Source organism: Ostrinia nubilalis, chromosome 14 (assembly GCF_963855985.1).
Source record: "Ostrinia nubilalis chromosome 14, ilOstNubi1.1, whole genome shotgun sequence".
NCBI lineage: Eukaryota > Metazoa > Arthropoda > Insecta > Lepidoptera > Crambidae > Ostrinia > Ostrinia nubilalis.
The window spans coordinates 6809096-6823609 of record NC_087101.1 but is presented as its reverse complement, the minus strand read 5'-3'; the positions used below and the strand labels follow the sequence as shown (position 1 = coordinate 6823609).

Sequence of the window (14514 nt, the reverse complement as noted above, 5' to 3'; positions counted from 1 at the left end):
CCAGCATGATTTTTTACAAGGTCTGGCCCGATGACTATGTCCATGTTACCGAAAGTTTGCAATTAAACAAAAGCTTGTACCGATGAGAACAAAAATAGGAATAAAGACGAATGTAGAGAAAGATTTCAGTAAGTAATGCAAACATAAATTTACCTAATATTATTTCGTACCAAATGCGATACCTAAGGCGGTACCTGTCATTGTTATTTTTTCACAAAATATCAATTCATAAACTGTTATAAACGTTAATCGCCAAAAAATACTTAATATATTTTTATTCGCCTATTGCATAATAGCACAGAATAATAATAAGTACTACGTACAGAAGTTTTACTTCGCGAAGGTATTTAAAAAAAATTATGCTCAATGTCATTAACAATATGGTGTAATTTAGCCTGTCTCAAGAGTCAAGTACCATTTTGTTGACAAACGTCAGTGATCGGCACTGCGCCGAAGCTATAGGGCTAACTTCGGTAAAATGATGTGACGTGAGGTGCCAAACTGCGGAAAATGGCGGAGGAAATACATGATTTAGCATGAATTATCATCAATAATATTAACTACTTATTTACCTCTCAGTGTCTTGAGGCAACTTAATAATAATAAAATAATAAAATCTTTGGACAATTTCACACAGCGCCAGCTAGCCCCAAAGTAAGCAACTTAATGCTTGTGATATGGGTGCTAGCTTAACGGATATAACTACTTATATACTTTTTTTTTAAATACATAAATATTATACATAGTCACACCCAGACCCGCCACAGAAATTAAAATTCATCATTTCAATTTCTGCCCGGCCGGGAATCGAACCCGGGACCTCTCGGCATAGTAGTCCGTTCTGAACTACTACACCAAACGGCCGACAAACTCAAAAAAGTACATTCTGTGTTTTTATTATTATTTAGGTAGTTAAATACTGCAAAGTATTTAGTACACCATTTTCTTTATTTTCAACCGACTTCGAAAAAAAGGAGGAGGTTTTTTTTTTTCTATGTTTGTTACGCGATAACTCCGCCAATTATGAACCGATTTGAACAAATCTTTTTTCGGCGTATAGGTAATACCTCAAGGGTGGTCCCATTTAAATTTAATAATAGAAAAAACAACCCCCAAGGGTGGAAAATTGGGGATGAACTTTTTTATACGCAATATCTCCGCCGATTATAAATCAATTTGAACGATTATTTTTTTGTTGAATAGGTATTATCAAAAGGGTGGTTTCATGCGAATTTGAAGAAAATATTTCACCCCCAAGGGTGGAAAATTGGGGATGAACTTTTTCATACGCAATTTTTAGTTTTTTTTTGTGTTCACGCATTTGAAGTCGGTTTTATTTTTCTTCCATCATACACAAGAATACGCGTGCGTAAGTCAATGTTCGCTCGTATGTGAGGCCTTGTCGAATAGTATCCTGTAGGTGGGCATCGTGCGTGTTTTGTTTTCGATGTAAACTCGCGGAGATGAACAGGCCTGATAATAGTCAAAAAACAATTACGAACATTTTGAGAAACAAATCTACCAGTAAATGAGCATGAAGTGCCTATATTAAGCCACGTTGCAATGATCCACCTGCTCCATTGCTTACAAGAGTTGCCCTTTACCCCAAACAAGGCAGTGATTGACCCCAAGTAGTGAATGCGCTGATACGCCTTATCGAATTGACTCCACCTGCCACTATTTCGTTCAGGGTCGTTAACCCGTCCACGGGCCACGGCACGGCTGATGATTTATGTGTGTTTACAATAAGGAAAACAGTCTATATCACAATTATGTTTCATTTTCAACATTTTACAGTAGGCCTAAGATGCGCGCCGTGATAACTTTTAGGTATCGACGCCTAAATGTATGGGCAAAATCGATAAAATGGCGTGATAATCGCTTATCGCGGCACGCATCTTAGGCCTACTGGATATGCATTTAATCTCGATCGATAAACAAATCGCAAGCCCATTTTGCTGAAATTAGATCTTTTCTGTGACAACTGCAGATACTCTGCGATATACTGAAATATTTTCCTGTGGGTTTATTATTTTTCCATTTTCCTCCGGCTTCCTGAAAATATTATTATTTTGCATGACAAAAACCCATTATTTGACGCGATCCATCGTAGATAGTATCTTGCACCGTTATGTTTTTAGACCATACCCAATAATCATACTCGTATAAAGGTTGACAATAATAAAAAATACTTGCCGTAGGATGTTTCCTATTGTCGTCGTGCTGGCTGTTCCGGCCCAGGGTCCCGCAACGGTTGAGCTGGATGTAGAACTCGTAGTAGTCGCGGCCAGTTCCATTGATGTACATGCAGTCCGGATCATATGAGTATCCTTTTGAGAATTAATAAATAAAGGTTAATGCGTTAATGTCTTCCATAGGAGAGCCTCCTTTTGCCCCACGCTGCGACTTTTGTCTAGCCCTGATCTACAACTTGACCCCATCAAAAACTCAACCAAAGAATATCAACCTATTTTGCAGTTTACAGTAAGGTCTACCACTAGCTTAAAGTCTTTACGTCTTGTCTATTCGTCTAGCTAGTCTATTTCAAATTGTTGTGTATTTTTTAACATTTTGTAGGAAGATACAAAGCATCAATTCGCAAAAAATATAAAACAACTTGTATAAGTTTGTTAATGTGTGTAGTTAGCTAGCATATTATACTCGTAAATCAATCTAACTGCAAGAAGATATTATCATAATGGTATAAAGTGGCATCATCATGTCTAACACTCTTACAAAGTACATGTTAATTTCTTTCAATAAGAGCTTGTGGGTATTATCAAATTCTAAATCTGATGTGAATCCGGAAGAATGCCTCAACAACTTCTATAAAAACCAAGTGCAGATGCCGTTCCAAAGATTGCACTTCGCGCCATAACTTAAAACTGTTCCCGAGATTAATGAGTGTGATGAAACGAGACGTTAGGTGTTCCGATCGCGTTAATCACCCTTTTAAGTTCCAAGATATGAAGTGTCAGTTACTTGAGATTGCATCAGTTTTGTTCCCGACGCCTTTTGTGCGCGGTATCGGAGAGTACATCGTGGCGCCTACAGGTGCGTATTGTTACTGTACGCGCCTAGATACGAGTGCAACAATGTAATGACACCCTACCAGCTAACCGCCGTGGCTAATTGTTTTATCTACGTAGCACAGTAGTCGCTTCGTGATTTGTAACAATTGTTACCTTTGATTAAATGTTCCTACTGATTTGAGGTACCGATGACGACGCAATTAAATTCTGTTAAAGCTTAACACTGTGACATCTTATGTTGAGTTGCAATAATCATTTTTAACTGTTTATTTACGAGTAATAGGGACGTACCTGCAGAATACACTAATCCAGCAAAAGAGCCATTGAATCCGACTCTGATCTTCATAAAGTCATCCTGGCACTCAGCTTCAATATCTGAAAAGACATTATCCATTATTCATAAGTACATTCCATTGGATCTAAATACGATAGCGAATCTTTACATTGGTTATTCGATACTCTGCCCAAGTAAATAAACTTCCATTATAAAAACAAGTACTCCTTATTAACTTTCTATGAAGAGTAAGTAGTTCTACTCATAATTCAAGGTCCGCTTTATCGGGATAATCTTGCCGCTGCAATCGGCATATCCTGCAGAACACATGAATGGTTCTCTATTAACGCCATAAGCCATACAAACAAAGCCTTTCGCAAGATCGCAAGCAGTCGCCTGCGCATGTCGATAGCATCTCAATTTGTCTTGCACAACTATCAAGCGTATGCTTATTATTGTTTGGGATCTGATAATATTGCCTATTAAAGATTTTGCATTTAAGATTGTTAGGCCCTTACAAAACGTCACCGGATGCGAAACAATAGCTCGGGAAATTAGATACTCTCAGCTCATTAACTAAATAAACCGTTGAAAATTGATCGTGCCTAATCGTCACCTTAGAAATGGTAATTACCTATGAACAAAATATTACAGTTTTGTTCTCCTTTTCGTAGTTTCATGCCAAACATTGAAGTAGCTTGCCATTGCTTTTCAATGTTATACAGGGTCTGCATGTAGTTTTCGTTTTACATTAGGTAAGTAGATTAGATATTTATCAGTCATCACTCATCTCATGGCCTCTATTAGGTCAACTACTGGACTTGATCTTATAAAAGCCAAATTAGTAATCAGAAACAAGTGTTAGATCTGTGGGGTTTCTTAAGACTCACATTGCACTCTACTGCCGTTGGTCCTATGGCAGCGTCACGGCAGTGAAGTGTGGCTTGATGCTCACAGGGATGTAGCTGTCCTTCTGAGAGGAACATGGCCAGTTGGTAAGAAGCAAGTGTTAGTCTGCGTGGTTCCTTATAAGACTTACATTGGACTCTGCTGCCGTTGGTCCTGTGGCGGCGGTACTCACGCTCCCAGGCGCTGTCCACGGCGGGGGAGCGCGGCTTGATACTCACAGGGGTGAAGCTGTTCTTTCGCGAAGAACACGCTCCATTGGTGATCAGAAGCAAGTGACTGTGTGGTTCCTTATAAGACTTACATTGGACTCTGCTGCCGTTGGTCCTGTGGCGGCGGTACTCTCTCTCCCAGGCAGGAGGCTCTCTCCACGCGCTGTCCACGGCGGGGGAGCGCGGCTTGATGCTCACGGGTATGTAGCTGTTCTTCTCAGAGAGGAACACCACCTGAAGATGACAGTGGGGTAAGTCGGTGGCAGAGGATTGTATCTTAAACAACGCGTTTATATTGTGTGAATGGACAGTGTCAATGCTAGACAGAATTTAGCTGAGTTGCACCAACTAACTTTGACCGTAACTATAACGTAAACCGGTGTTTTTTGTATGCAGTTTACAAATTTTTGACGTTTGTCAAAGTTAAAGTAAGATGGTGCAACCCAGTCAGACTTTATAATGTAAAGTCCTCTTAACTTTTCAGGAATCTTCTAAACGAAACTGCATAGACACTACAGCATTAGTAGAGCTTAAGGGAATCTGTATACCGACAATCTAATTGTAATTAAAACAATAGTCTGCACTCTACGGTGTGTTCAGGCTTTGCCCTAAAAAGGAAACTAATTCCTAACGGATCTTGTGCGCAGTGCCCTCACAATAATTGTTTTCCAATCGAGTGAAAATATGCGAGCTAATCTCAGAGGCGGCCAGGCCCACTTTATATCCCACATAGTATCTAATCAGCGACGGTTAATTAATAATTACTTTTTTCTCACGACACGTTTCACAGAACTACACGTATATTAATAAATATAGGTCTTGTTGTTCGATCACCTACAAGAAAAGAGATAATCAACATTTTAATCTAACATCTTTTTTATTTCTGATTTTATATCAGATACCTACTTATTAGGTTTATAATTATACCGCAACAACTTATGTTTTTTCGAAGCAAAAAAATTTATTTTTCTATTATTAACTGATTTAATAATAGTTTAATATGCATGTACCTACGAGTACATACTTAGTAAACATGCACAACCTTCGTATATGTATATCGTAAATATGTACGATCATAATCATATTCCCTACGCACAAGCGTTATCCGAGACCTCTACCGTTTTGTTGAAGAACGTGTAAGATCGCATCAAACACGGGTAGGCAGCGCGGACATGGTGCAACTGCGATAGCCCTGAGATAAATAAGCTAACCACCGCCTTCCTGCTCGCGACTTTTGACTGCCGAGGCATCCACGCTCACAACGCTAATTACCGCAAACAAATTAGCACTCAACATTGACCCAAAACCGCTCCAAACTCCAACCGTTACCAGCATAATTGAACTCCCCTCATTGTCAACATTATTTCTAGATTGCATCCATTATCCACTCGACAAAACATTCAAAACAAACTATCGAATTACTGGCTTGATAATGCACCATTTCACAGTCACGACCCCTTGAAAGTTTTGCACAAAAAAAGTTGTAAATGGCTGGAAGTGTGTCAGGGCGGTTCGCACGCCGGCGGCTCAGCGCGGCCGGCGCTGCACGCATTATAAAATTGGGCCAGTGGAGTACCAGCTCCGACACCACACTCCGCCGAAATTGGTTCCGATCACAAAACAACTAATGTGACTATTTGTTACGAAGCAGTAAGTAACGTGCTTGATGAAAATAAAACAAATCGCTTACACACTTGAGGAGGAAATTATAGAGCTCTAAAACACTCCAGTGAGAGTGAGAGTCCCGAACTCTTTTTTGAAAAATCCAAGTTGCGTATTAACAAAATCAATGAATACTTAGTAGGGGAGACTGGGTACGGTTGAAACAATTTTGCTTTTATTGTCTATAATTTTGTTGTTTAATAACCAAGTGACGATTACGATACGTGAAATTGAAATTTGAAGTTTTAGCGACGATATGGCTATATCATTATAGTTCTCGGGTTACTATTTTTAGAAATATACGAAATTTAAAAAAAAAGCAATTTTGTTTCAACCGTCCCCATGCCAGGGGCGGTTGAAACAGCGATTGGGATCTGTTGAAATACATACAAATAATACAATAAGTACTAATAAAACGTTTTTAACTTATCATTAATACTACGAATATTAAAATTATAGTACCACATGACGACATTAATCAGTCTAAGTATTTAATATTTCTAAAACATTAATTAGCCTTTGATAAGTAGTAAACATTAAAAAAATAACAGAAATATGATTAACTAAATGATATTTTATTTCCAAATCTAATAAACATTAATAATAAAATAATATTAACATTCTGAATAAAGTTAACGAAATACTTTTTTTTTTCAAACCATACTTTTGACTTTTCCGCCGCTTTTCGCAGTGAATCTCCAGCTTTTACCTTCTCTTATGCTTTACTAAGTCAATTTCCTCTCTGGAAATCTTCCTTACCCAAACTCTCGGTATCTACAAAAAATAAACATTAATAAATTTTCTGTTTCAACCGTACCCACAAAAAATGTTTCAACCGTCCCCAACCCCACTTTTGGTAAAATATACTTTATAGTTTCGACACTAATGATAACACATTAAAAATAGTTACTGTCCCTTATTCTACAAGCTTCATTATAATCGCAAACGCACACTCGATACATTCACATAAAAAGAACAGGTAGTATAAGCGTTAATGTCTGAAGAAAAATACTTACTTTTGGGTAGTAAAAAACAATATGGCGTTTTGCACACAACGTCAACGCCTATGGAAGTTTTATGCACTAAATTCGTGTTCGGACCTGTTGTCCGCTTTGTTTTCCCCTAGGACCCCTCACTCTCCGAGGAACCGTTTACGAGATATTTGCTCTGTTTCAACCGTCCTTTGTTTCAACCGTACCCAGTCTCCCCTAAGTACGAGCATCATTATTTTTTTAATTAATGTCGTCAGAAACTTAGCAAATCAATTAAGAATTATCTGACGTTAGGTCTAAACGTTAAGGCTATACTGAGAATAAACGTGATTCAATTAACTTAAGTGCTTCAAAGACGATTAACCAAAAAATTGCACTCGGCAAAGATAACAAGCGTAAATTGGCTTGTTTGCGTTCCTTTGTTTAAAAACTTAATTTCCGCTGTCACAAATCCGTTTCCTTAGATTATGTCATTTGTGTCTGTTTACGGACTTTAACGCTAGTCCACTTCTCTAATCAACGTCAATCACAATTTGTTTTTGTCCTCTATTTGAAATGACTTTATTAACTAGGTACGAAACATCTCCAATTGGTTCTGCAAGCGGTATTTAGAGTCCCTTTGTCTTTAAGTCAGCAGACGAAAAGTAGACAGAAAAGTAGTTCACCTAAAAAGTTAATTCGATTGTTAGCGCTAACTGACCGTACGGTCCCGCTAAGCGTTTGAAATTATTGTTTACCAAGATTGAGTTGTTAACTTGTAGTAATGTATCTATTACTGACCCTTCGAGATCGTCTTTTTTCTTGGCTCGAATTTTACACTTAACTAAATTGCTGGTTATGGGAAGGGAGAGCTATGTGTGTCGCACAGTTGCAATCCAAGTTCATGGTTTAGATGCAATGTGAGTCAAACAGTTATCTCATCACACGTCGCCGGCGACAGGTCATAGATTACAATCTGACACATGCACCGGCTAGGAATAGCTTGCAGACACTACTGCCTTTCTCACGACCTTGATTCCGTAATGATCACCAAGCCCTTCCGATTTGAGATACGGCAAAAAGGAAGCGACTCGCTGAAGCACGAAATGCAACTACAGGCCACATTAGGAACACCTCGTAACGCGATGAACCTCAATTAATTAACCTTGTTAGTTTGATTAACGGTGATGATTTGATAGGCATTGTTTCGTGGGACAAAACACGGCCTTGATTGTATTCTCATAGATACTTTATTGCAGTGACCTATAACTATATCATTATCGACCCCCCAGTTTTAATATAAGTAAGCGGTGAAATTACAATTTTATACATATAAAATTACCCGTCTCAGAATTTTAAAGTATTCCTACATGTACCTTGCTATGAACTTCGTTAATGAAATTAGCGAAAGACAATCTACGCATCCCTTTGTGCTGCGAATGCGGCTCATTCAGCGCCGTTGCGAAAGCCATTGAGCCGACAGCCGCGACTGTATCGGCGTTGGGCAACTGACACACGTGCTACGAGTTGCTTACTAGGATAGTAGAATACTCAGGCTTTAGATGCCGCATTAGCGACAAAACAAGATACTTTAGCAGTAGTAGTAGAACCCTTTTAAAAGTTCAACGCTGTGAAAGCTGCACTTTTTACTTTCAATCGAAGATTGTTTCAGTTTTTTATTTTTCCGCTTTTATACTAATTGCAGTAGGCCATGAAAAGTCCGCGACAAAAGGCCTCCTTGAAATTTTTATTACTTCTATTCACGTGCATTCACGGACAAAAAGGCCATTTAGGCGTACCTACCTACTCATGTCCTAGCTTTGCAAGATCCACAAGCTCTTGCAACCTTTAGCTTACTTTTGACTGTGAACGAATGCTGATAGGAATAGGGAATACGTATGCATCGATATTAAAAGTTAATAAATTATGTATAAATAAACACTTGAGTTAAAGAATTTGGGTCATGCTATGTATTTTTAAAAAGATAATTTAAAGTGGTGTCTATTGTAAAGTGGTCTGTGTGGCCCAGACCGAGGGTGTTCACGCGGAGAACCTCAGACTTTTATGTTAGAACTAGCTTTTGCCCGCGGCTTCACCCGCGTGAAATTCAGTTTGTCACAGATCGTCATAATATTGTAGTTTCATCAAAATAAAGGTGAGTATAGACTAGCTAGACTCCAGCTAGAGCATTTATATGTACTTAACTAGCTGTGAAAATACTTTGAATAATATTTGTACTGCTCTGCTCCTATTAGTCAATCGGCGTGATGATAACACTGAAAGAATGTTTCAAATCGGACCAGTAGTTCTTGAGCTTAGCGCGTTCAAGTAAGTAAACAAACAAACTCTTCAGCTTTGGGGGCGTCCATAAATTACGTGAGACTTTTAGGGGGGGGGAGGGGGTCAACGAAAACCTCACTAAATCTCACATGGGGGAGAGGGGGGGTCTCGGAAAATATCACGTAATTTTTCCCGCAAGAAATAGAGTAAAATTGCCAGAAAACTGGGTTATTGAAGTAAAACAATATTTCTTTTTTATGTTGATAATGACAATTTATTCTAAACCGCCTAATCAAATTAAACGAAAAATGCCTCCATCTGCATTTGTGAACACTAAAGATGCAGAATAAATGTTTGTAGTGTAGGGTTCCGTAGTTGTCTGTCGTTACCACAATATATTTAGAAGCAAGCAATTACTTCATCTAAAGTCACTTTTCATATTTTCTTCTAAGGAATTTTTACTGGTTAAGAAATTGTATAATACATGAGTCAAATGACTATTACTCTTAAACTAAGTAATGTATCTTAACCGTTATAGTTTTCCTTGAAAAATTCATCCCCACTTTACATGCAGGGGAGCCCTACCCTAGAATTTTTTTTTTCAAAATTTTACTTTACCGTTTTGTCGGCGTGACATACATATCGAAAATATTGGGGTTCCTTGTCAGGACTACGGAACCCTAAAAATGGCATTACATACGTATGAAAATATTATGTATTCGTAGTTAAAGTTACCAAATCGAATCGGCGTAGTGTGCGCACTCCCATACATGCCCATACTGATCAACTGCCCGACTAAACTATCGGCCGACGAAAAATCAACGGTGTGCGCCTACTCTTAACTTGACTTTTAGTACATTTTTTAACTAGGTATTAGTTTACATTTTATTAATATTTAACCATTAGTAGCAAAATTTAACAATTAGTTATTTTAACTATGAATCAAAAAACTGGTCCTAGGTTGAAGCAATTGCTTGTCTTACTAAACGACGGGAAGCTACGGAACCCCGCACTGCGCGTGGCACGACACTGGGTTACTGATTTTTTCATATAAATCTAATAGACTCGAAGCATAGACATTGCAAAATAGGCATTTTACTAAATATCACGTGAGATTAGGGGGGTGGGGGAGGGGGTCAGGCAAAATCTCACCAAATCTCACCAAGGGGGGCGGGGGGGTTGAAAAATGGCCAAAATTGTCTCACGTAATTTATGGACGCCCCCTTTATAATATTAGTATTAATATAGATTATGTTTCAATTTACCTATCGCAGCATAGAATTTCCGAAATAGAATAGCAATCAGATATAAACTCGACAGAACTTTATTTAAATTTATAAACTGGGTCGGAACAATTGCTCATTTCATCAACGCCATTTGGAATTGAGAAAAGTGCATTGTGTATCTAATGTGTATTGACGTCCGTAAACATAAAAGCACTGCAAACGTAAAAAAGGGAAATGAAACGTATTTATCGAATAATTGGCTTCAAATTCCATTGTATATTTAATTTAAATCTAATTCAAAGACCTAAATAATTTTCGCTCGTTGCAACTGGATTTGAAAAGCACAAACAAATATGTTAACATTAATCGACTGACCGAAAAACCAATACAATGGGAATAAAAGAAAGCACTGCGTCCGATCGTGTTTTAGTTAAAAGTGTCAGTCACTTGAGGAATTTTATCAATCGCTCCATCAACGTGAGCAAATGGGTGTAAATTGGTAGCTATTAGTGGAACCTTTCACCCATTTCCCTGGTAATTGCGAGTAATTGTGCGGTAAGATGACGCCTGCACCAACAAAAGTCGTCGGCTTTTACCGCCCGCCCTCGAATAGCATTTTATAAACCACAGATTGGAAACACATTTCGGAAGAACAGTGAGAGTGGCGCCTCACATCAAATGTACCATAAAACCACGAACTCAGTAGAGCACGTTTGTGGGTCACATCAATATTGTCTCCGAAATCTAGGCTTGCTTAAGGTAGGTAAGTCCAATTCAGTTGTTTTGTTCCGACCACAAACTTGAGCTGAATTTCCTACTTTAGTATTCACGTTTTCAAAAACGCCATAGAATTTCAATAATTCGATTAGTGTCATCACCACAACTCTACTTTTTCATTGATGACCCACTGACTATAAAGTTTTCTCATGACTTTTTCTAAAGCATGGAAACCACGGCCCTTTATTGCTCCAGTGAAGGTTAAAGTAATTATTGGCATTTTAATAGTCTCAGTTGACCGCAATAACATGGACTTTTACACATACATTTCGAAAAGTAGGGCAACTTTAAATAGAAGCTTGTCAATATTGTCATTTATCATCAGTGCATATCGCGTGCATCGTATAGATAGATTCATTGCCTACTCAAAAAATAAGGGCAAATTGCAACCTGCCATAATAAGGGCAAACTACAGCTTAGAAGTAGAGAACAAACAACCAACTCATTTTCTTTTAGTAATAACGAGAAAGCTTTTGAAAAACCCTTGTCATTTGTCATTAATGTCGATAAACATCGCACTCTTCATTAAGCTAAAGACATTTCCATTCGGTAAAAGCCTGTATTTACTCGTACAGTCATTAACTGCAATGGCAGAGTATATCGGTCGACAGGCGGTTACTAGATATAGGTAGTTCATTGTTCGTGATGATATTAAGAATGTGTTCCTCTAAGAAGCTTTACAAGAAATTAAATTATTCTCTTTAATTATTACAAGAGCAAACATGAAAGTGGTCGTTATAATGAACGCTATTATTAAAGCAAACAGCCAATTAAAAACCAAATTCAAAATGAGTCAGGTTTTTTTTTCAGAAACATACTAAAACAGGCGTAGGGCAGTTTAAGAAATGACAATATGTGGGTGGACCCTCTCTATCTTCCTTCAACCAGCTATTGTAACCATTATTGTGTTATTGGTGGCCTAAAAAGTTTATTTAAAAAAAGTTAATTGTGTTTATATCCGTTTCAGTTAAAGGTGTATATTTACATAACTTCTGCCTGATATTTTCGCTTGCAGTGGAACAGATCCCTCGCGTAAGTCCAGCAGGCCTCTCTACTCAAGGCCGCGTTTGTTATGAAAGTGAAACCTCGCCCATTACAATGCGTATGGGATGTTACACATATTGTTCTAATCCCATAATTATACGCGTACATTAGCATCTTACACAGTTAGGTAAGTGACACACGATTGAGAATGAAGTTGTATGTAATGTTAATTATTTAATTTTAAGAACTTTACATAATACTTTACATAAGCTGTTAACTAATTTACAATGTCATTCAAATAACCTTTTTTTTTCTCTTATTATATATCGGCTAAATTAATAAAACGGACATATTCGCACACCTCATTCCCACGTCTGTATTTCTTAGGTAGCCAAAAAGAAAAATAACATCATCAAACTTACCGGATCTTGTTCAGTTCCGTCGGTTTTCAACGCCTCTCTAGTTTCATTCTGGAAAAAAGTACATTTGTTTTATTTACAATTTCACGTTTCCATATTTGACTTATAACTGTTGTGGAAAGTTACAATAAATTGACAACCGAAGCATGGTCATTGGCGTTCATAACGCATTGCCTATGAAAACCATAACCTAATGTTTACAAGCCGTGTAACTTTTAGAAGATAGGCTTAAGCTCGGTCGTTATTCTACATTGTATTAGGTACCTAAATCTACATTTGCTTCATGTCTGAAGATGACTGAATGATGCACTAGAGAATATTCTTATATTAAATTAAATAAATAGGTATATTTTAGTTGTTTTTCCTGATAAAAACCAAGGCCTTATTACTTCAATCCTTTCAGTGAAAATTAATTAAAACCATTGTTATTATTTACCATTAGGCATAAGCAAGGTCTTTGTCCACTGCTGGTCACAGGTAGGCTTTCCATAGAATTTTCCCATAGTTAAAAAAACACATCAAGCACACATTAGCCTACTTTCCGATGCAGTCAAGTAAGAAACGTTTATTTCTTTTAAAAATCCTCACCTTGACTATCCCTATCGACGGTATAGGATCTGGAGGGTCTTCTCCTGACCCTTCGCGTAACTCAGCTGATGATGAGGAGGAGCTGGCCACGGAAACCACTGACACCTCCGTGGACAAGTCAGCCGACTCCGCTGACGTCTCAATTATATGCTTTTCCACTGACTGCACATCCTGAAAGTAAATAAAATTTTGTTAGCAATCGCTTTTACCTAGTCTATGTATAAGTTTTAAAAAATTATTTATTTGCATTATAGAATATTTTACCTAAGTTAGTTAGTTATTACAAACAGTAGAGATGTACGAGTATTTCTCTGGTAGGGTTCAAAACATTTTTCAACCCTTGGAAGAATGCAAAAGCTCAAGTATAGCTTTAGCTACCGAAGCTATCTAATACCCATGTTAATACAAATAAAACTATAAAACAGTCTAACTGATATAATTATTTATGTACTTACTTTTGTTAATAGTAGCAATAAAGCCGTGGCGAGTAACCTGAAAACAAAATTTTGGTTGTTAATAATCGTACTTATTATACATTAAATAAACCTAACCTACAGTACATAAACCTTTTACACAGCTCCACCAAACCATTAAGTTATCTTAGTTAGTAATCTGTGCCTAACTACGCTTTTAAATAGTTTTCCTAAGAACGCACCCACTCTAGGATGAGCTAATAAGTCATTTTCTGCTCAGAATTACTCATTAGATGTTTCCTGGTTAATTTTCTTTCTAAGATAGATCGCTGTCATATCTTATCGCATCGCTACTGCACTATCTTTCACTCTCTCTCTTATTTCACTGTTTCATTGGTTTTAGCTTAGCCCTTACCATACCACGCATTTTAAGTTCTTCACCTACTAGATTTGAAAATCTAATCGACCATAATGCGGATTGCAGACCAAAAACTATTAATCTATGTTAGTTTAGCTTAGCGAAATTTCTGACGGAGTTTTCCATAGTTGTGTGCAAACTGCTAACTATACTATGTATTAACGAAGGTCAGTTCCCTACCCTGATGAAACATAGTAAAATCATACCATTATTTAAAGCAGGAGACAAAAGTGACCCATCCAACTTTAGACCTATATCGATACTACCTGCGCTCAGTAAAATATTTGAAAAAAATATTTTCAATCAACTACTGTCTCATTTTAACTTAAATAAACTGTTTCATGAAAAACAA

The 14514-nt window shown here is 37.5% G+C and overlaps 1 protein-coding gene across 1 annotated transcript in view; it reads right to left on the bottom strand.

Moving 5' to 3' along the window:
- Positions 1-14514, bottom strand: part of LOC135078308 (uncharacterized) — a 32615-nt gene that overhangs the window by 5455 nt on the left and 12646 nt on the right. The window contains exons 2-7 of the mRNA XM_063972907.1: positions 13787-13823; positions 13332-13502; positions 12747-12794; positions 4517-4658; positions 3324-3407; positions 2197-2330 (exon numbers count right to left, since the gene is read on the bottom strand). Of these exons, the coding sequence (XP_063828977.1) occupies positions 2197-2330; positions 3324-3407; positions 4517-4658; positions 12747-12794; positions 13332-13502; positions 13787-13823 (616 nt within the window). The remainder of the gene's footprint in view (positions 1-2196; positions 2331-3323; positions 3408-4516; positions 4659-12746; positions 12795-13331; positions 13503-13786; positions 13824-14514) is intronic.